This window comes from Castor canadensis, chromosome 11 (assembly GCF_047511655.1).
Source record: "Castor canadensis chromosome 11, mCasCan1.hap1v2, whole genome shotgun sequence".
Taxonomy (NCBI): domain Eukaryota; kingdom Metazoa; phylum Chordata; class Mammalia; order Rodentia; family Castoridae; genus Castor; species Castor canadensis.
Genome location: NC_133396.1, coordinates 23,125,703 through 23,149,059, shown reverse-complemented (window position 1 = coordinate 23,149,059; position 23,357 = coordinate 23,125,703). Strand labels below are relative to the sequence as shown.

Sequence of the window (23,357 nt, the reverse complement as noted above, 5' to 3'; positions counted from 1 at the left end):
CTACTCAGAAATGTGTTTAACACTTACATTCTAAACATGATTTATTAAATAACTGTTTTTGAGCATGGAGTGAAGGAACTCTTGCATCCTCTGCAAATGGCCACTGGCAGTCATGTAGCTATGGATGCCCATTGTACAAGGCAGAAAGAAGATAGATTTGGAGCAAGGCAGAGCTGGAAGGAGCTGAGCAGCACATGTGGGATCCTCAGTGAGGTTAGGAGAGGCTGGGGCAGTCCATGTGAATGGAGAGTAGCCCCACCACTTTATTTTTGGAAATAAAGGCTAGGGAGGACAATATTGGGAAGTTATGGCCCTTGTACATTCTTACACTATCCCTCTGGTACCTCCCTAGTAGTTGTCCAAGGGTCAATTTTTTTTGTGTGTGAGTGCACTACTGGGGTTTGAACTCAGGGCCTACAACTTGAGCCATTCCAACAGCTCTTTGTTTTGTGAAAGGATTCTTTGAGATAGGGTCTCTTGAACTATTTCCGTGGGCTGACTTCAAACTGAGATCCTCCTGATCTCTGCCTCCTGAGTAGCTAGGATTACAGGAGTGAGCCTGTACTGGTGACTGGCAGGGTCAAGATTTTTAAAAGAAAAACAAACTAATGTCAATTTTCTATCCACCTGTCAAAGTGGAGAACCCTTCCAAGACAGGACACATACTCATGTAATAGTTTGAGGCATGGGAAAAAAAGACAAGCCCTGAACTCACAGTGAAGTAGGCTCACTGATCTAGATATTCTAGTGACCCCAACACCAAGTGAGAAGTTCTACAAGGTGTATGGTCCCCTGGGGGCAGGAGGTCAAACACCTTGGAAATGACTGGTTCTTGATGAACCAGAGGAAATGGCAAGAGAACAACTGGGATTTGACTTAAAAATCTGCACCCATTGAAGATGTGTTTTCTGATTCCCAGAGGATGATCACACTGGGGGAGCTAAGGCAGGAAGCTCTCTTCTCTGCCTACACTGCTTCTTTCAGAAGCATGACTGCCACAAAGGAGCCCAGCATCAATTCTGCTTTTCCTGCCTGTGTCCTTGTTATTTGCACATACATTATTTAACTCTTTAGGTTTTAATTGCTTACTACATGGATACAATTGGTTAGAAATTTTACACATTTTAATGAGAATAGTAAGCAGTGCTATATGGGAAAACAAAAATTTGCCAGTTTCTGAGGCGGGATGGGCATCACTGTACGGGCTGAGTGGAGAGCACCTCAACCAGTTCCCTCTTCTCATTTGTTAAGACGACTTTGCTGAGCTCCCTGGGAGAATAATTCAAGCCTTTTTTCTTTGACGTTCCAGAAGTGTGTACGATGACTTCCCTGAGCTCCCTAGGAGAAAAGCAATGCAAGGCTTTTACTCTTGAAAGTCCCAACTTTTCCTTACTCCCATGTTAGCTAGGATTCTTAAATCACCCCTCAGTCATTTACCCTGCATCTTTATTGAAAATCTCATCCTTATCAGAAGAGTCCTTGTCATGTAGCTTCTGGGCCATATTTTTCTTGCGTGTGGCATTGAGAGATATGTACATATTCCTAAGCCAAAGTGGCCACCTTAACCAGACAAAGCTCTCCTAGGAAAGAGAAGAGGTGATATTAATTCTGCTTTCCCCTCCCTTTTCCAACCACAGCACCAAGTCCTCTTCAAACTTGCCTGATTCTCACTTTTCTTTGGGCATCTCCTGCGCAGAAATCCGAAAAGGCCTCTTGGAGGAAAACAAATGCACAAGACAATTAGTGAGTCATGCAATTTTACAAGTCTCTTACGATGTACATCTCAGGTCTTATTAAGACAAAAACTTGTGCTTTGGTCCATAATCACAATGAGCAAATTCACCCCAGACCTGGGGGCTTGAAAACAATTCCATGCATGCAGGGCTTCCAGGAGCTGTCCATGCCTGTCCCAAAGAACCCCACAATGTCTGGGGAGGCCTTTGTATGTGGCTTGGCATGGAACATAGGCAGGATCGTCAGCTCCACTTATCCCCTCTGCTAAGTATCCTTGTGCAGTGAACAAACTGCACAACCATAGTGGGAAGAAGCATTTCACACTCTCCAGAGCCTTTCATATCAGTCCCCTTCAGACATAGTCTCTCGTGCATCATTCGCTCACTAGGTTGGGGTGGGGGGTGAGTGAGAAGGTGTTTTCCTAGCTGCTTTACCCATAAGTTGAGTCACACCAAGCCCAAGCAAATGTCTGAGTCCAACTAATGAAGCTGTCTAGCTCATAGATTTTCCTACTGCAGTCAGTCACTAATAAACAAGGCATGAAATCAGTTTAAAGGCTATGACTAGTACTAAAACACAAAGTATGTTTTCTAAATACAAACAGAATAGGAAAAGTCAGAGTATTTGTTCCAGAGACTATGGTTGTCTGCATGGCACATGAGTACTGACTCGTGATATAAAATGTAATCACAGACAAACAACAGTGTAATTAATGGAGAAGTGTCAGGCTTGAAAGGAGCCACCTTCCTGATATTCACTAGCAGTGTGATCCCAGGACAAGATATTTCCCCTTTCTCCTTCCCCATTTCCTTATATAAAAGGAAGAGACAAACTACTATTTAAGGTCTCTTCCAGCTAAAATTCTATGAGGTTTGGGTATAAAAGAGAGAATAGAGATGAGAATGTAACCAGTAGGATTGAGAAGGTAAGTTTTACTACCACTTTAGAGGAAGGACTCAGATGCTCCATCTTTCACCAGCCCTATATTCTAACATCCTGGAGCTTCCTAACCCAGACTCCTAGAAGACCTCTCTTGGACCTGATGCCCACCACCAGCAGGAGCAGGCACACTCAAACCTCTTACTCTTCACCCTCTATACTTGAAGGACTGGTGACAGCAAAGTCCTGGCTACCTCTGCATTGGCTAGGAAACTACTTTTGCTGGAGCCAGTCAAAACCCTATGTGAAATGAGTATTCTTCCCACCTCTGGCAGTTTCCTCACAGTTAGACCAGGGGATCTGAAGAGATGAGTTCTAAGTTCTCCCCTTGTTCTCAGACCCTCACTAAAACACTTCCAGACCTATATTTACCTTGAGGAGCCTTCTCTATCATCCTCTGTTGCTATTCTGTGGGAATAAATCTGTTTTGGAAGAAAGCACAATCATGATTATCCACCACAACGACCACTATCTCCAAATCTGTATCCATTCCTTTCATTTATTTTAAGTCTTATCTACCCAGTGAGGTATGTTTTCTGAACACAGGAATTCTATTCTGTTAATAGTTCTTTTTCTCTTCCACAGTACCTTGGAATCTTGCATGCAGCTGGCACTTAATACATTATATTGACTGTTTTGGATAAAATTCAGTGGATAATTCCTAATAAAAACCCTTCAAATAGAAAACATTCTTAACTTGATTTAAAAAAAAGGTTCTACCAGAAACCAGAACAATGGTGTTCTTTTAAAATCAAAAACAAGGGTAAAATGTTTCTTATTACTGCTTGGAGACATTCCTGTTGAGGAGGTCCGAATCAATGCAATAAGAAAAATAAATGGGGTATAAGTGTTAGAAAGGAAGGGACAAAATATTATTATTTGTATATGAAATGATGGACAACCCAAAAAGCCCAAGAGAATCAACTAAACTTTTGTTAGAAGTAATAGGAGAATTCACAAATGTGGCTAGATACCAAATAAAGAGATCAGGCCACATAGCTTTCCTATGTACCACCAGTATGAACTGGAAAAATGGAAGAAAGATCCCATTTACACTAGCAATAAAGATGTAGAAAGTCCCACAGAATAAACTTAACCAAAAATGTATAAGATTTATGTGACAAAAATTCTAAAACTCAGGGCAGGGCATGACGAGTCATGCCTGTAATCCCAGCTACTTGGAGGGATTGGAGGCTCATGGTCTCAGGCCAACCCAGGCAAAAACCTGAGACCCTATCTCAAATAGTAAGCATGTGCAAGACCCTGAATTCAAACCCCAGTACAAAAACAAATAAGCAAAAACCAATAAACCCTCTCCTGGAGGATTTTAAGAAGAATGAATTCATGGTAATAAAGCAGTACAGGCTTTATGGTCAGGGAAACTGGAGGGTTTTTTTTTTTTTTTTTTTTTTTTGCCTTTAGTTTTGCTACTGAACCTTTAAATGATCTCCTTCATTTGTAAAGCAGGATCAATGAGATCTTCCTCACAGGATTTTTGTGAGGATTAGATCAGATGATCTGTGGAAAACTCTTTGCCCTATGCCTAGCATCCATAAATGCTAAGATTGCTATGGCATCAGAGGCAACGTGGTCAAATCTACCAAAGGTTCCTGCCCATGGCATCAGGCTTAGAAAGCTCTTTCCACCACAAAACTATAAAAGTACTGCCTGTGTTTTTTCCTAATACTTTTATACTTAGTTTCTCTCCCTCTCAGAAAGCTCTCTCCCTCCTACCTTGTCCCTCTCGCCCTCTCTGTCATTACATTTACCGAAATATGTTTGTTTAAGGTGAAATGTAGGAATGTTTTGTTACTTGCTCCAAATAGTTAGGGCAGCTTTTCTGTCACCATTTGCTCATTTTCTCCCACTGACTAGAATATTAGAAGATGACATTTCAAAAGTCTTAGGCTAGGAGTGTAGCTCAGTGGTAGAGCACATGCTTAGGACATGCAAGGCCTGGGGTTTAATTCCCAGTGCGTGCGCACACACTCATGCACACACAGACACACACACACACTCCTTGGGAATACCTAGTCTGTCTGTTGCTGGACTCTGTATGCTACTTTAAATAAATATTGCATTGTGTTATTCCTCATTGTGGAGTTGACATAATGCTTATCTCTTCCTTTGACTGCCATTACTTTCTACTGCAGGTAAAACACTGCAGGCTTCCTGTCCTTTCAGAGCTTATTATTTAAGCAGGCAAAGGAAATAATGAAAACACAAATAAATACAAATACAGGTTGAACTGTACATAAAAATTAAAAGCAGTACAGGAGTTTATAGAATTTTCAAGAAAGGCCATAGCCACTGGGAAATGCAGAGGGTACTGCCTGTGCAGTGGCCAGTGATCATCTTCCCAGAGGTCTTCACAAACTAACCCCATGCTGGTCTCTGACTCCTAGATACAAATTAGACTCTGTCATCTTTGGATTGACCCAAATTCAGAATGCCACGTAATGGCTTGACAGTGAGAAATACTATTCCACAGCCAGAACACCATGTACACCATCAAGGAATTACCTTTCTCTAGAGAGTGAGAAAATCCCTTTGGTTTTCAGTTTGTGGGTTTGGAATCTATTACAAAGACAACACATATTCTGGAAACCTGAATGAATTGTGGTCCTTACCTCAATGACACAGAAAATTATAATTGAAATCATCACTACTATGGTCATAGATACTGCCAAGATGAGTTTGTTCTTATAACCATATCCTGGAACTTCTTCTGTAAGCTAAAAAAATAATAATTTTTGTTAAATAAGGAAGAGCTTGGAAGGATGAAAAGTATTTAAAACCCCATTCCTTCAGGTGAGTAGCTTGTGGTTTCTTAAAGAACACACCAAATGTAGTATGTTACATGCCTTATTAATTTGCTTTTTTTTCTACTAAATTTTATCTGTTTCAGGTCCACTTTACTCTCCAAAGGAGAAAAGTGGGGGACACTGTCTTGGCCTCATAACTTTGCACTGGACTAGAGCCCCTGTTCTTCCTGCTGCAGTTGGCATATCCTAAACAATGGGAAAATCGGAGTCTTATGTTTTATAGATTTGCTCACCTCACTTGATTCCTGCCCCTTCTTTTCACTCTGAACTTCTTTGTTGTCACTGATGTAGTCCTCTGTTTTCCGCTGGTCCATATCCCAGTCAGTTCTGGACACACTGGGTTCTTGCTGCTTACTAAGAATCTTCATCAGGTAGCCTGTTCTGAGCATGAGCTTAGAACAGGCCCTTGAAAATTCGGCTTCAGAGCAGTCAATTCTCATGTTCTGTATCATGCGAGAAAGAAGTGTTTTCACATTATAGTTGGGGATGAGGAACTGAAGCTGCTGGATTAGCTTTGATTCGAGATGGTCAATCGGGGGTAGCAATGTGCTAAGGAGATTTTTGGGCTTGGTGGGGGAGTCAGTGCCCATGCTGGGGTATTCCCATTGTATCTCACTGGTTTGTTTCACAGTTGGTATTTCATCAAATGCACCCACACTGGAATCTGCATCAGCAGCATCTTCCTGGTTTGTGGCATCAGAGAGAGTTTCTTCTGGCTCATCAGTGTTTGCCACAAGAGCATTTCCTTCAAAAGCACTTCCTTCAGTCTGTTTTTGCATAGGACTGTCCTCTGTAACGGGTTCTGCAAGAGCATATACATCTGAAAAAGGGTTGTTCTGAGAACTCAGGTCTTGCAAAGATGAAAAGGACCTTCGTGAAGGGAAATTTATGAGGCTCCTCACTGCAGAGAATTGAGGGCCATGTGCAAGCAGCATGTTCGAGCGTGACTTTTTCTTTCTGAACTTGGGTATTCTATGGACCACATGAGAGCCTGTTTGATGGTAATTTTTTTGATCATATGTGATTGGTTTAGAAGCCTCCATGTTTCTAACTCTAGCACTTGCCTCTTCTAAAACAAACATGGTGTAGGTGAAGTCTTCTGCTTTATTTCTGACCCTAGGTAGTGGTTTTGCAATGGTGGGCATGAAAGCCCTGTCCACCGAGTATGGACTTAGGAAAGAAGAGACAGTTGCCTTCTGTTCTTTTGTGAGTGAGGGCTCTGTTTGGAAGGTGAACTCCTCTGATATCCTGGGCTCCTGTACCATGTGAAGCTGCTCCAGCTCCCTTAGGGGTGGTCTCTTATCCCTTCTTTCTGCAGCAATAGCCTCCACAAGAGGGGGGGCACTCTGCTTCTCCCAGGTGCTCTGTTTCCTCACTTCCTTGAAGGGCCTTTTCTGTTTGCCTTTTGGCCCCTTGAGGACTCTGTTCACCCTCTGCAGCCTTTTCTCCACAGACTCTGCCAGGCTGTTTTCTTGTGGTTGGGCAGTGTCCATTTTCCTTTGAAAGATTTGGCGTTTAGATTTGGGACCTAAAAGGCTGGGCTGCATAAACATGGCTGTTTTTTCTTTCTTTTTAACCTCATCAATTTTTTCCTGAATTTCTGCATCTAACAAATTTTCCAGAAAATAGAGCTTGTTCAGTTTATTTTTGTAAGCTGAGTTGTTTGAAGAAGGTTTAAGAGTGGGTCTCTTTATATCATTTTTTAAATTACCAGGGGAATTATTTCCATTTTGCCCATTGGAAAAAAGCAGTTTAATGAATGGTAACAATTTTGATTTTACATCTTCTAGATTGCCCTGTGAGAAAAATGGCAATATGTAATTTAGTGCACTATTGAGATCACTTTCATCATTAAAGTCTGGCTGCTCATTTATGAAGCCAGAAAAGCTGACACCATTTTGGTCCTCATATTCACTTTCTGGTTCAATAATCAGCTCGGTGCTTGTCCTCTTCTTCCGGGTCTGTAACACCTTCATGAATTTTCCTTCTGTGTTCCCTATAGATGCTTCTTCAACTGTCAAAAAAAAAAAAAGACTGCTGATGATAAGGGAAGACTGGTGACAGTTTTTTTAAAATCATTTCATTGCCACATATAGTAGGGGTAGGCAAATATTTGAGTGACATTTAAGGGGAGAAAAATAAGCCTGAACTTAAATCTATGAAATGGCAACAAAAAGAGAAAAGACATCTTTGACAAAGTAGCTACCTACTCAGAACATTCCATAATGTGGAATACAGGAACTCTATTTAGGACAGCCAATTACCCAATACTCAATAAAATACCAAGACTGGAAGACAAATATTTGTCTGCTCAGTAAACCTCTCTTCACATTCACAATCACCACACTGTCCTGTCTCAGACCCAGAAGGATAACAAAACTTCTCTCAATCCCCCTTCCCCATACTGTGTTCTTGCTACCATCACAGAGAGCCATTATGAAGGACAGTCCTATGAGGGGAGCATTCTTTTTGCTAAGAAGTCCTCAGCTGGCCCTGTCCGCCTCCACCTACCCATCCTTTGGTTGGTCTCTGATCCCATATAGCCTAACCCACATGAAAGAAGGCGCTACACCAAACAAAAACAAAAACACTATATCATTCCTGGCTCTTTCCTTAAATTTGGGGAGCGAGCTAGAATGTAGGTTAGGAAATTTTTAGTTTTCCTGGCTGTATGTCTATGTGAAATGTGCAACAGATCTGTAGAGTAACAGCAATTTCTGGGGAAACGTGTCTTGAGATCCTAAGTGTGTAGGGAAAAGCTACTTTTTCCCAGTGTCTGCACTGCTTTCATTTCATTTCTATCACTTCCAGTTTGGGAGCCATCCAAGCTTCTGACTGTATGAGGGTCAAGTGGGCCATGGTGTAGTTAGGCTTTTTTCCAGGACAATTGAGAGTATTTGTGGTGGTAACGAGGGTCAGAGGAGGAGGGGAGGATGATGACAAAGGAAGAATATGGGCCATGGAGAGCCAAGAACTGGGGACAGAAGACTTGGGTATGGGGCTAATGCACTTGACACCTGGGATCTTATTTTCCTCACTGTAAAAGGAGACAAAAAAGTATATTTTGCCACCTCTGGGGGAGAAGGGAATAATGTTATTGGTGAAAATTGTTTTGAAAAATAAGCAACACTGGGCTTATGTCAGTCACAAAGTGCTATTATTTATTTGCACCACTTCACCAGTAGGGTTGTGTTTTCAAGCTGTCAGGGTATCAAAGCAATGATATTTGGAAGCTATGAAGTTAGTACTAATATTAAGAACCAAGACACAGAGAATAGATAGAAAAGCCTGAGATTGAGAGTGAGTTCAGAGTTGGACAGTCTAAGCATGAAGAGCCCTCACTCCATTAGGAGTGAGGCAGCAATTACTAGTTAAAGAATTAGAAACTCCCAGTCTCCACTTAAAAGAGCATCACTTATAATCTTTTTATAAAATTGCAAAAACAAACAAGCAAAACCCACATACACCTGCCCTAGAGGTCAGAGAGCACCCGAGACATAATACGTAAAAAAGCGACTTAAAAACTGCATGACACTATATGAATAGGTGATCACTGGATGTCAGAGCACCAAGCAGAGAGCACAGTACAGTGTGTGACCATTAATATCATTCTCTGCCTCTTCTAGATCCCTGCCCAAATGGAAGAGTTATATTATAAATTATGTGACAACTAAGAACCTGACATTGAGCATGGCAGCAGTTCAGAAATTTATGGAGTTTAACTCTGGGTGAATCAATAAAAGTAAAGCAATTTTACATTATTAGTTTAAAAATGTGTAATCATTACTTAAAAACTGAACATTAAAAGCTAAAACATTTTAGGGGGGAGAAATGGCCCAAACAATGTATGCACAAGTGAATAAATTAAAACATTTTTCATAAGAGAACAGACTCACAACAATGTATGGTGTTTGTCAGACATTCATTGTCACAATGCAGCTTGACTGTCTTGCAGACAATTTCAATATATTTAAATTGGCAGAGGCAGCAGGTCATATGCCTAGGTAAGATCCTATAAATGGAAACAGAGATAATTAAGTTAATGGAAAAGGGCTTATTGAGGGGTAGAAGTGGACAACCAAGGCTACCACAGGGCTGTGCATAAAGAACTCTTGAGGCAGCACATGACCTGAACAGGTAGGTAGGAACCCAAATGTAAATTTCTGCTCTTGAATATTGAAAATAAACAGAAAAGAAGGCAAGTGCCCAAATGAAGGACCAGTATGGCAGTGGGTGTCATATGCCTAAAACTGTGCTAAGGATTAGAATTGGGTGGCATTGATCTGTAGTATCAATCAGAAGCATCTATTCTCAACTCAACTTTCACTCTGGGTTGGGAGTGCACAGGAAGGAGGCAGACTTCGATGATAAACTCCCAACTTATGGAGTCACTTTCTCAATTCCCATTGGGAGTAGCAAATACTAGAAATTGTTCTGGGCATTATAAACAGCATAGCTTAATCTATATTGTGTGGTTAGAAAATAACAGATCACATTGTGCAAATCTAGGCAATTTGAGTACACAAAACAATAAAGAGGGCTAGGGGTGGAGCTCAGAGGTATAGGGCTTTTCCAGTATGTATGAGACCCTGGCTTTACCCACACAAGAACTGTAAAGATGATAATAAGGTACAACATAAATAAGAAGAATCCTGTACCCATAGTGGTACTCAAAAAAAAAAAAACCAAGTGTGTGGGGGGGAGCTGTTCATTAACAGAATAATAATAAATGTAGATTAGAAAAGCATCATTTTGTGAGCTGTGGGGAGTGGATTAAAGCCTATGAGAACTGGACACAAGCAAGGCGAGATGCAGTTAATTGCTTTTACCTGTAGGCTGAGATAGGCACAGCCCTTGGCCATGAAACAGAGAAAGGCAGAACAGCTGCTTCTCCTAAACTGTTCAGAGAATAGGTACCCTCCCCATGGCTCTACCCTGTTGCTGCTATAAAAGTCCCCTGAAGGAGGAAGAGGGGCTTTTGTGTCTTTACTTTGGGCATTTTGGTGTGGGAAGCTTTTGGAAGGGAAAAGAATTGTTGAAGGGAAAACGCTAAAGAGAAAGGGGAAAAATTGCTGAAGGGAAAAGAATTATTGAAGGGAAAATGCCAAAGGGAAAGGGAACAATTGCTGAAGGGAAAATGCTAAAAAGGAGTTGATAGAAAGTCTGCACCGAGAACTTTAACATAGGCTTCACAAAGCAAATCTGAGAAAGAACTTCATACATAGGACTTAGGAAAGCTAAAACTAAAGAAAAGCCAAAGAGAACATGGGGCAGTGCACAGTGTAAGTGTAAGGACTGAGACCTTAAGAGTTATGCACATGCAGGTTGTAGGCCTGGCTGTTTGCAATTTTGTGCACCCAGGCTTTCAGAGAGCTAAAGAGAGATGAGAGTGCAAGCCTGGGGGCAAAAGACTTTAAGAGCAATTAAGCTAAAGATAAACTGAGGGCAAGTATGGGACAGGGCAAGCCTAAGGAAAGAGGTCTTAAGCAAGGTTTTAAAGAACTACAAAGAGCAGGCCTTAAAGAATCAAGATAAAGAAAAGAAGCAATGAGGGTTGTGCATCTCCAGCCAAGCTTACAACACACCTGACCCCAAATTTCATTCCGTCTGTCTGTCTATCCTATATCTTCTCTAAAATCTCCAGTCGCCCCCAGTTAAGCCCAGTTAGGTCCAGTAATAACGAAGGAGCAAGAGAGAAAACCTCATTCCAGCAAGGGAGGGAGTGCGAGAAACAGTGCCCCCTTCAGTGAGCACCAAGTAATAACTGGTTTGAACAGGATTCTCATTGATGCACAGTTGGGTGAAAAGATGTTTGAGGGTAGCATCTTCACTGATCTCAAATTGCTACTCCACTGGTTATTTAGTAATTATCAAGCAATAACTTGAAGATCTTGAAGATGCCACTTTAATCACGTGATTAACCATGGGTCACCTGAAAGCATGTGGTATATCAAAGGTTTCACCTGAATTTAGTCCTGAGGAAAAGACAAATCCAGATTGTGGGACAGTTCACAAGACAACTGTCTCAGACTGTTTAAATGTTCTGATGTCATGAAAGGCAAAAGGAAAAAAAGTGGTCAAGTGTTTTAGACCAAAGGAAATAACAACTGGTTTATAACTGTCCCTGAATAAAAACAAAACAGACTTAAGGAATATTATTGGCTTATGGCCAAGATGGAGTGACAGGAACCAATTTAACCTTCTATCCGAAACAACCAAAACAACAATAATAAAATATATGAACGAATAGTTTTCAAGACATTGGATGTCAGACAATCAAGAAATGAGAAATGAAGGAAGTCAGCCCTGTGATTTCTTTACCTGTTATAGTTTGCTTATGAGGAATAATCCATAGAGTGGTATTGAAGGGTGTTAACCTCAGTAATGGATTAATCCATTTATAAGTGCATAGCTGAAAAAAAGTAAATAAAAAAGGAAATGGAACTGAGAGTCTAGGTGAACCAATTATAGGTGACTATAATTCAGAGCACAGTACCAGAGGAGAAAGAGTCACACAGAGAAAGAACTCTGGAGCCATGTCGAAGGATGGTTGAATATACAGCAAAGTACTAATCAGAGCATGTGTGTGAGGAAACTACTCAAGGCCAGGAAAAGAACCACCAACAGATTAGAGGATATGGCACAGGGCTAGCAATACTGCCTGTTCCCACAGGGCAGACTGGAAAGCCTCATGATCATGGTGCTGGGTACTCAAAGGTCTTGCCTTAGTACTTGTCAATAATGAACACTGGATTAAGGGTTACTTTGTAGTCCCCCTTTACAAATCATCCAAGTTAGAACCCAAATGGTGAAATTGTTTTGAGTAATATAACCTCACCTGAAATATGATCAAGCATACTTATAGGAATATGGAATACATAATACACAACAAACTCAAATTCATAAGGTGTGGAATCCAAAAATTACTATGGATGCAAAGAAGCAAGAAAATATGACCCATATTGAGGGGGAAAATCAGTCAATCATAACCAATTCAAGACTTGCATGTATGTTAGAATGAGCACACAAAAACATGAAAACACTTCTTATAAATGGGCATGAGGTATGTAAAAACTTAAAGAGTGAAAATGGCCACAGAGAATAATAGTGTTTTTTCTATCCAAAAAAAAAAGGCATCAAAGCATCAGGGCAGGATGCCCTCCTGTAATCTCAGCACTCAGGAGACAGAGGTAGGAGGATTACAAATTTAAGGGCAGCCTGCGGGGAGGAGGAGATAAAGGAGAAGGGTGGAGGGGGTGAATTAAAGTATGATATATTTGATACATTGTAAGAACTTTTGTAAATTCCACAATGTACCTGCACCCAGCACAACAATAATAATAACAATAATAATAAAGGCAGCCTGGGTTACATAGCAAGACCCTGTTTCAAAAAAAAGAAGAAAAAAAGAAATAGGAAGGAAGGAAGGCAGGAGGAAGGGAAAGGAAGGGAACACAGGGAGGAAGGACAAGGGAGAACACCACTACCTTGTGTAACTAAGAAGCCTGGTTAGTGATGAGGACTCTGCTATCCAAAGGAAGGCATCTCCCTGACAGTGGGGGATCAACTACAGATGCTATGGGAGGTTGAGGATGATGAGACTGGAGCAGAAACCAGCAGATTTGACATCATGGGGATTTTAGTCAGGAGGTGTCCTCATAAAAATGATCACAGCAGAGGGCTAAATGAAGGGCCTTTTCCATACTAACCTTGAGCATATAAATTTCTACTTAGCTTGCCATATTGGAAGGAAGGTGTCACAATTTAAGCTGTTGTAAGTGGTATGATAAACTGTCGTGATAGACCCTACAGAAATATTTTTCAAAACCTAAGAAAAAAAAATACCTCACACTATACATTAAAATTAACTCAAAATGGATCATAGACCTAAATGTAACTGTAATTTCTGAGAGGAAACATAGGAGAACATCTTTATGATTGGCTTAGACAATGATTTTTTGGTTGCTACTGTGGTTTTTTTAATTTAATTTTTACTAGCATAAGTTAATTGTACAAAGGACTTTCGTTGTGATATTTACAACAGGCATATAAAGTTCTTTGATTATCTATTTTACTCTTTCTTAGCCCCCTTCCCTCTCATTTTTAACAGTTTTTCAGGTACTATGGGTTTTGTTTTAACTTTGTTTTCATTTTGTTTTTGGGTCGGACTGGGGTTTGCACTTAGAAGCAGGTGATCTAACACTTGAGCTGCACCTCTGCTTACTAGGCAAGCGCTCTACCACTTGAGCCATGCCCCCAGCCCTTTGTGTGTGTGTGTGTGTGTGTGTGTGTGTGTGTGTGTGTGTGTGTGTGGTGTGTATGGTTGGGGTTTGAACTCAGGGCTTCACACTTACAAAGCAGGCACTCTACTGCTTGGACCTCCACTCCATTTTGCTCCAGTTGTTTTGGAGATAGAGGTCTCATTAACTGTTTGCCCAGGGTGGCCTTGAGCCACGATCTTCCCAAATTCAGACTCTCAAGTGTGAGAATCAGATTAGGTTGGGTCTTTTCTGTCAAAGGATTTAAGTAGTAACTCCCGCTGTTACAAATGTTAGTCTCACTAACTTGCTTCCCATACACTTGCTTCATGGACTCTACTTAATGTGACAAAAGTTTCTATTAAGAACACAGGGTTGGAGGAGATCAAGATGGCAGCTAGGGTGTGGAAGCAGAAAGCCTAAGCTCTGTGACTCCAGAAACCAACTTGAGACGTCAGAGCTACATTTGGGTAATTCTGATTGCTTCTAGCCAAAATAATAACCACCATCACATTAGGTGCAGAAGAAATTCAAAGACTGACCCTTAAATCAGCCTTTAATTGCACCTAACATCTGTGATCATGGCACAGCCAGCAAGGCAGATCTGGCCCTGGAAAAACCACCCCCCCCAGCCCCAGGCCATTTCTCTCTCACTCGCTCTTTTTTCTTTCCTTCTCTTCTCCTTCCATCAAGCAGAAGACAGAGTACCAATCAGAATCCAACTCTGCAACATCCTGAACACCTAGCCCATGGAAAGCCTCCCCAAGCTGCACTGCACAGAGAAAAGCTGGGACCATTTCTTCCTGCCATGTCAGACTCCAAACCTGCTTGTGCATGAATTGGCAGAACAAACAGGTGAGTACCACGTACCACACATGACTCCCCTACCCACCCCCCTGGGCACACTGAAGTCCCTCAACAAAACTGAAATACATAAATAGTGAACTGTAATCTAACACCAACAGTGGAGATGTAGATGGAATGCTGAAACCACCCTGAGAATGGGGGAAGGGCAAGGAGCTAAACTCGCAGCACCAAACTCTGTGGAAGAACCTGCAGGAAAGGCAGCAAAGGCTGAGAGCAGAGGTGGGGTGACAAGCTACCTCCCAAAGTAGGGCAGGAAGTGGATCACAGACCTGATCTTCCTGGGCCAGAGGGCAGCATTCAAAACTGAATGGCCCACCTTGCTGGAGGAGGAGCTCACCAAACAGAGCTGCAGTTGAATGACAACACAGCTGCCAGCTGGTGAAAACAACAGCTCTGACCACCCTGCACAAACTGGCAGATTTAACCTCACCTCACAATTTCAATTAAAGTGGTGGACATAAGAACCAAACACTACTCACAAGCCAGTCACATAGTAAGATCACATCAGAGCTTCTGCTTATATGCCAATACTAGGACTGGATGCTGGAGGAAGAACAATAGAACTTAAACCAAAGACTGAAATTCTACTGTTCCTGAACCAAGGAATTCTGCACACAGAAGATGAAAGCAAACAAAACCATGAGAGGACATGAAGTATCAAAACACAGGAGAAAAACAAGGAATCAGAGAGTAGTATTGATTTAGCTGCACACAATTAAATCCTTAAACAGCAAAAACAACTAAATGGCAGGAATCACCACATACCTATCAATATTAACATTGAATGTCAACAGACTTAACTCCCCCCTCAAAACACACCATTTGGCAGACCAGATTAAAACAGAAGATCTGACAATCTGTTGTTTACAAGAGACCCATCTCATTGACAGAAACAAACACTGTCTTAGGGTGAAAGGCTGGAAGAAGAATTACCAAGCCAATGGCCCTGAAAAGAGGCAGGAGTACCAATACTTATATCAGACAAAGCAGACTTCAAACATACATTGATCAAACAAGATAAAGAAGGACATGTCATACTAATAAAAAGGGAAATACACCAAAAGGAGATAACAACTATCAATCTATATGCACCCAATGTCAGTGCACCCAATTTCATCAACATACTTTAAAGGACTTAAAAAAAAGCACATATAGATGCAAATACAGTGGTAGTGAGACACTTTAATACCCTTCTAGCATCAATAGACAGATCATCCACACAAAAAAATCAATAAAGAAATTCTAGAACTAAATCACACCATAGATCAAAAGGACCTAACTGATGTCTACAGATCATTTCATTCAACAACAACAACACAATATACATTCTTCTAAGCAGCCCATAGAACTTTCTCCAAAATTGATCATCCCTTAGGTCACAAAGCAAGTCTCAGTAAATATAAAAAAACAGAAATAATCACCTGCATCCTATCTGATCACAATGCATTAAAACTAGAACTTAACAACAAAAACAGCAGCAGAAAATACACAAACAATTGGAAAACACATTGCTCAATGATCAGTGGATCATAGAAGAAATAAGGAGGAAATTACAAGGTTCCTGGAAGTTACTGAAAATGAAAACACCACCTACCAGAACCAACGGAACACACCAAAGGCAGTCCTCAGAGCAAAGCTTATAGCCTTGAGTGCATATATTAAAAGGACAGAAAGATCTCAAATAAATGACTTAATACTACATCTCAAACTCCTAGAAAAACAAGAACAAGCAAAATCCAAAACAAGCAGAAGGAGAGAAATAATAAAAATAAGGGCCAAAATTAATGAAATAGAGACCCAAAAAGCCATATAAAGAATGAATGAAACAAAACGCTGGTTCTTTGAAAAAATAAGATTGACAAGCCTCTGGAAAATCTAACTAAAATGTGGAGGGAAAAGACCCAAATCAGTAAAATCAGAAATGAAAAAAGGGAGAGAATAAAAAACACCACGGAAATCCAGGGAATCATCAGAGACTACTTTGAGAACCTATATTCAAATAAATTTGAAAATCTTAAAGAAATGGACAAATTTCTAGATACTTATGATCATCCAAAACTGAACCAAGATGACATTAAACACCTGAATAGATCTATAACACAAATGAAATTGAAGCAGCAATCAAGAGTCTCCCCCCCCAAAAAAAGTCCAGGACCTGATGGATTCTCTGCTGAATTTTATCAGACCTTTAAAGAAGAACTGATACCAACCCTCCTTAAACTGTTCCACGAAATAGAAAGGGAAGGAAAACTGCCTGACACATTTTATGAAGCCAGTATTACACTTATCTCAAAACCAGGCAAAGACACCTCCAAAAAGGAGAACTATAGGCCAATCTCCTTAATGAACATTGATGCAAAAATCCTCAATAAAATAATGGCAAACCGAATTCAACAACACATCAAAAAGATCATTCACCATGACCAAGTAGGCTTCATCCCAGGAATGCAGGGGTGGTTCAGCATACAAAAATCAATGAATGTAATACACCACATTAACAGAAGCAAAGACAAAAACCACTTGATCATCTCAATAGATGCAGAAAAAGCCTTTGATAAGATCCAACACCATTTCATGACAAAAGCTCTAAGAAAACTAGGAATAGAAGGAAAGTACCTCAACATTATTAAAGCCATATATGACAAACCTACAGCCAGCATTATACTTAATGGAGAAAACCTGAAACCATTCCCTCTAAAATCAGGAACCAGACAAGGATGCCCACTATCTCCACCCCTATTCAACATAGTACTGGAATTCCTACCCAGAGCAATTAGGCAGGAAGAAGGAATAAAAGGAATACAAATAGGTAAAGAAACTGTAAAAATATCCCGATTTGCAGATGATATGATCCTATACCTTAAAGACCCAAAAAACTCTACTCAAAAGCTCCTAGACACCATCAATAGCTATAACAAGGTAGCAGGATATAAAATCAACATAGAAAAATCATTAGCGTTTCTATACATTAATAATGAACAAACTGAGAAAGAATATATGAAAACAATACCATTTATAATAGCCTCAAAAAAAAATCAAATACCTAGGTGGAAACTTAACAAAGGATGTGAATGACCTCTACAAGGAAAACTATAAACTTCTGAAGAAAGAGATTGAAGAAGACCATAGAAAGTGGAGAGATCTCCCATGCTCATGGATTGGTAGAATCAACATAGTAAAAATGTCTATACTCTCAAAAGCAATCTACATGTTTAATGCAATTCCCATCAAAATCCCAATGACATTCATCAAAGAGATTGAAAAATCTACCCTAATGTTCATTTGGAAACACCAAGACCGTGACTAGCCAAGGCAATACTCAGCAAAAAAAGCAATGCTGGAGGTATCACAATACCCAACTTCAAACTATACTACAGAGCTATAGCAATAAAAACAGCATGGCACTGGCACAAAAACAAATATGAAGACCAATGTAACAGAATATAGGACCTGGATATGAATTCACACAGCTATGCACATCTTATTTTTGACAAAGGTGCCAAAAACATGTGATGGAGAATAGACAGCCTCTTCAACAGATGTTGCTGGGAAAGGTGGTTATCTGCCTGCAGAAAACTGAAACTAGATCCATGCCTATCACCCTGTACTAGTATCAACTCAAAGTGGATTAATGAACTTAATATCAGACCTGAAATATTGAAGTTAGTACAGGAAACAGCAGGGAATACTTTGGAAGCAATAGATACAGGCAAGGACTTCCCCAATAGAACTCTAGCAGCCCAGCAACTAAGAGAAAATATGGACAAATGGGACTACCTGAAATTTAAAAGCTTCTGCACAACAAAAGAAATGGTCTCTAAACTGAAGAGACCACTCACAGAGTGGGAGAAGATATTTTCTGGCTATTACATTTATTCACATGTGTATACATTGTTTGGGGCACCTCTTCCCGCCCCCCCACACCCCGCCCCTTGCTTCCAGGTAGAGCCCGTTCTGCCCTCTTGTTCTCAGTTTTGTTGAAGAGAAAACCTAAGAGACAATAAGAAAAACAAAGGACTGATAAGCAGAATATACAGAGAACTCAAAAAACTAAACTCCCCCAAAATCAATGAACCAATATAGAATTGGGCAATTGAACTAAACAGAACTTTTTCAAAGGAAGAAGTCCAAATGGCCAAAAAAACACATGAAAAAATGCTCACCATCCCTGGCCATAAAGGAAATGCAAATCAAAACCACACTAAGATTCCACCTCACTCACGTAGAATAGCTATCATCAAGAACACCACCAATAACAAATGTTAGCGAGGCTGCAGGGAAAAAGAAACCCTCATATACTGCTGGTGGGAATGCAAGCTAGTGCAACCACTCTGGAAAACAATATGGAGGCAGATCTAACATAGATCTGCCATATGATCCAGCCATACCACTTCTAGGGATATACCTGAAGAAATGAGACTCAGGTTACTCCAAAGGCACCTGCACTCCCATGTTTATTGCAGCACTATTCACAATAGCCAAGCTATGGAAACATTCAAGATGCCCCACTACCAACAAATGGATTAAGAAATTGTGGTATTTATAAACAATGGAATTTTATTCACCCACAAAGAATAATGAAATCTTGTCATTCGCAAGTTAATGGATGGAACTGGAGAACATCATCTTAAGCAAAGTTAGCCAGGCTCAGAAGGCCAAAAATCTTATGTTCTCCCTCATATGCAGACTATAGCCCTAAAACAAATGCAGTAATATTATTCAACATGGGTCACATGCAAAGGGGAGAACGTATACAGGAGAAATAGGGAAAGGGAAGAAAACCTAAAACTTGAAAGTGTTTGATGTGCCCACTGCAGAGGAGTGAATAAAGTAATCTTAAACTGGCAGAGGCCACTATGGGAAGGTAACCAGGAAGTAGTGAAGAGGTATGGTAGAGATGAACCACTGTGGGTTGTAATACATATGTACATGGAAGCAATGCTAGGAATCTCTGTATAGCTATCTTTATTTCAAACTAGCAAAAATTCTTTGTCTTTCTTATCTCTTAGGTTTTCTCTTCAACAAAACTGGAGAACAAGAGGGCAGAACAGACTCTGCCTGGAAGCAAGGGAGGGAGGGGAAGAAGGGGGAAGAGGTGCCCCAAACAATGTATACACATGAATAAATATAAGAACAATAAAAAAAGAACAAAGGGTGGTTATCCTCAGCTGGACAAAATTCCACTACATGCCCTGATTCCAGAGCTGATAACCTAAAACAGTTACTGCTTCCTTAAACTTTTAAACTTCTTTGTCTTCAAAGCCCCTTCCCAATGTCCTCTTTCCAATTAGCCAACTATGTAGACTATGACCCCAAAACCTGCCCAATTCAGGGGAGGGGCAGCATTGCATTAGACATAAAATCCAGCTAGCTTTTTGTCTATGGTTCACCCTTCTGCAGAAGTAAATTTTGCCTTGCCTGTTGACTTCTGAGTTGTGTCCTCTGTCTCCTGACATCCCAATACCTTAAAGATATTTCTAACATCAAGTAACTAGTATTACACGTATGAGCCACCACACCTGGCCTTGCTGTAGTTATTTTTCTGATAGAGTCTCATGTTTTAGCCTGGGGCCAGCCTGAGGTCTTGATCCTTCTACATACAGCCTCTGGTATAGCTAGGATTGCAGAAATGTATCACCATACCTGGCTTACTCATTGGGATGTGTTCTCACTAAATTTTTGCCCAGACTGGCTTTGAACCTTCATCCTCCTATTCTCAGCCTCCCAAGTATGTTGGATTACAGGTGTGAGCCACCTTGTCCAGTGACAACAAGTTCTTAGACAAAGATTTCTTGGGTAAGACACACATACACACATAAATACAAACCATACAAGAAAAACTTCCTACATTAGAGTTCATCAAAATTTAAATATTTAAAACATCTGCTCTTCAGAAGACAGTGGCATGAAAAGACAAGCCACAACCAGAGAGAAGATACTTACTAAGCACATATCTGAGAGAAAGGACCTGGATCTAGAGTATGTAAAGCACTCTTAAAGCTCAGAAAGAAGGAGATAAATATCCAACTAAAACTTGAGAGCAGATTTGAGCAGACACTACAGTAAAGCAGACACTTGCACATAAATGCACTCACTGTCATCAGCTATTAAAGAAATGGAAATGAAGACAACAATGAAACACCTCTGCACACCTACTAGTAAAAAAGGCTAAAATTTAAAAAAGAAACTGAAATACAAAGATCAGGTGAAAATGTAACTCTTTTACACTGCCAGTGGGATGTGCTAAGTAAAAGAGGCCAAACACAAAGTACCATATGATTCCATTTATAAAATGCTCAAAAAGTCAGGTGCTGGTTGCTCATGCCTGTAATCCTAGCTACTCAGGAGGCAGAGGTCAGGAGGATCTCAGTTTGAGGCCAGCCCAGACAAGTAGTTTGAGAGACCCTATCTCAAAAAAAAAAAAAAAAATCATGAAAAAGGGCTGGTGGAGTGGCTCCATGCCTGCTTAGCAAGCACAGGGCCCCAAGTTCAAACCCCAGTGCCACCAAAAAAAAAAAAAGTTTGATAGTTGCAAGGGACTAGCAGTGGGAGAAGTAGACTGACTCCAAAAGGCCATGAGGGGTTTTGGGGATGACAAGATCATTCCATAATAGGAATGGGGTCGTGATTACAAAGCTATGCAAACCCATCAAACTGTAGTCTTATAAAGTGTGAATTCGGGAGGTTTGGCTCAAGTGGTAGAGCCTAGCACTTGCCTAGCAAGTGCAAAGCCCTGAGTTCAAACTCCAATCCCTCAAAAAAAAAAGTATGAATTTTATTGCATGGAAATGGAATCTCAATAAACCTGACTTAAGAAATTACTCAAGCAAAGCAAAGAAAAGTAAGTGATACATAAGTCTAAGAAAAACTAACTTACAGCTTTTCCAACTTAAGAGTCATCAGGAGGATGTTCTCAAGTGTTGCAAGTCGCACTTGTGTTTTTCCCAGGTCCCTGAGAGAGAAAGCACACATTCATGATGAACCCCAACACAGACAGTGTGTACTTAAAAAGACCTTTCAAGGAAATGTTATTAGTTCAGGTTTGACTTCCCCATGAAACAAGCCATTTCACGACCTTGTCACATAAGATAATTACTCTTATTGAAGAAATTTAAGTTTACTGTTTGCATCATCAAATTAATGACTTTGGCACTGACTAGAGCCTAAGTCTTTTTTCTAACCATTATCTTCCTTCTCATTTTCATGTTGCTTTCACTCCTATCCTTTACTCTTTGCTTTGAGGAATAAATGATATTTCTACCTGTGTTTACATGTTGAGTATCTCTATGTGTTCTTCCCTGGCTGGCTGTCTTGTTCATTTTAATCCTTTCCTTTGCCAATAACATTTTTTTCAATTACCTAGTTAAAACTAAAATGATGACTTAACCTTTGATGAAAGCAAACAAGAACAGAAATCATCTCATGACTCATAAAAATTATTGCAATACTTACAGATATTTTAATGCTGGCAATTTAAAAAGATGTGAATCTTCGACAGTTGTCAGAGGATTACGACTGAGAATTCTGAAAAATGCAATGGAACTAAAGTGGTCATTTTCAATATGTATGAGACAACATGAAAAGTTTGTATTCATTTTTGTATGAAAATTATGGGTTAAAAATCATTTTCTGTCTTTACCTACAAATCACTTTTAGAACCCATAAACATTCTTCCTTTGGGACTACCCAGGTCTCCAAAAAATAAAGTGGAGAAAAGAAAGAGGAGGAAAAGTAGAAAAAAAAATATGCCAAAGAACTTTCAGGTCAGAAACTCTTGAAGTGACCACACTGGTAGGGAGCCCTGCCCTATAGGAAACAGTATATTTAGGTCCTCCATAATTCACGAGGTTGCTTGTCTTTCAATTTAGAATGTAAAACAACTCATGATCTAATTCACTCAGTTAAGGAAGAACTAGGACCAATTCCTTGATTTGAACTGGTTAAAGCCATGCTCCCATCCCATACTCTCACTTGTATTCTTCAGTCACATCACAGCCTTTGTTACACTGCAGGTAATCAATCATTTGTCTACTTGTCAGTCACCCAAACTATCAGCAGGTTAAGTTAGGGACCACACCTTATTGTTATTATCATCCCTGTGCCTGGCATAGAGCCTGAAATTTACTAGGTATTTAACAAGTGTTTATTGCATAAATAAGTAACATTCTGTTTGCATATCAATGAGATGAATAAACTTATTCTCTCTCTTTCCCTTCCTCCCCCTCTCCCTGCCTCTCTCCTTTGATATAGGGCCTTGCTATGTAGCCTAGGCTGGCCTTGAACTCCTGGGCTCTAACAGTCCTCTTACATCAGCCTCTCATTAACTGATTACAGGCACATGTCACTGTGCCTGGCATAAATTCATTTTTGATATAAATTTTTACTTCAAAAGGCTGGCTAGGTTTTCTTTTCAATTCTTTAAGTCAAGCAAACAAAAACAGAACATAAAGAAAGAAATAGGAAGAAAAGAAAACCTGCCTTTAGATTAACTCTAACCAAGAATCATTAGTGTAACTTCTGTGGAGCACACAAATGACTATTACAGCTAGTTTCCATTGGGCTGCCAGGTATCTGTTATCATCATTTCACACTTAATCATCACAATAATCTTGTGAGGTAGATGTTATCATTACCCCATTTACAAAAGGAAACTGAGGCACAGAGAGGTTATATGACTTGTCTTAGGTCACCAAGCAGGTAATAGGCAAAGCTGGAATTTGAACTCAGTTCTGAC

The 23,357-nt window shown here is 40.2% G+C and overlaps 1 protein-coding gene across 1 annotated transcript in view; it reads right to left on the bottom strand.

Moving 5' to 3' along the window:
• Positions 1 to 1,106: 1,106 nt before the first annotated feature.
• Positions 1,107 to 23,357, bottom strand: part of LOC109693879 (uncharacterized) — a 42,179-nt gene continuing 19,928 nt past the window's right edge. Inside the window, exons 6-14 of the mRNA XM_074045856.1 lie at positions 22,076 to 22,147; positions 21,501 to 21,575; positions 9,395 to 9,510; positions 5,732 to 7,512; positions 5,304 to 5,408; positions 3,046 to 3,095; positions 1,661 to 1,712; positions 1,438 to 1,580; positions 1,107 to 1,338 (exon numbers count right to left, since the gene is read on the bottom strand). Of these exons, the coding sequence (XP_073901957.1) occupies positions 1,194 to 1,338; positions 1,438 to 1,580; positions 1,661 to 1,712; positions 3,046 to 3,095; positions 5,304 to 5,408; positions 5,732 to 7,512; positions 9,395 to 9,510; positions 21,501 to 21,575; positions 22,076 to 22,147 (2,539 nt within the window). The 3' untranslated portion in view covers positions 1,107 to 1,193. The remainder of the gene's footprint in view (positions 1,339 to 1,437; positions 1,581 to 1,660; positions 1,713 to 3,045; positions 3,096 to 5,303; positions 5,409 to 5,731; positions 7,513 to 9,394; positions 9,511 to 21,500; positions 21,576 to 22,075; positions 22,148 to 23,357) is intronic.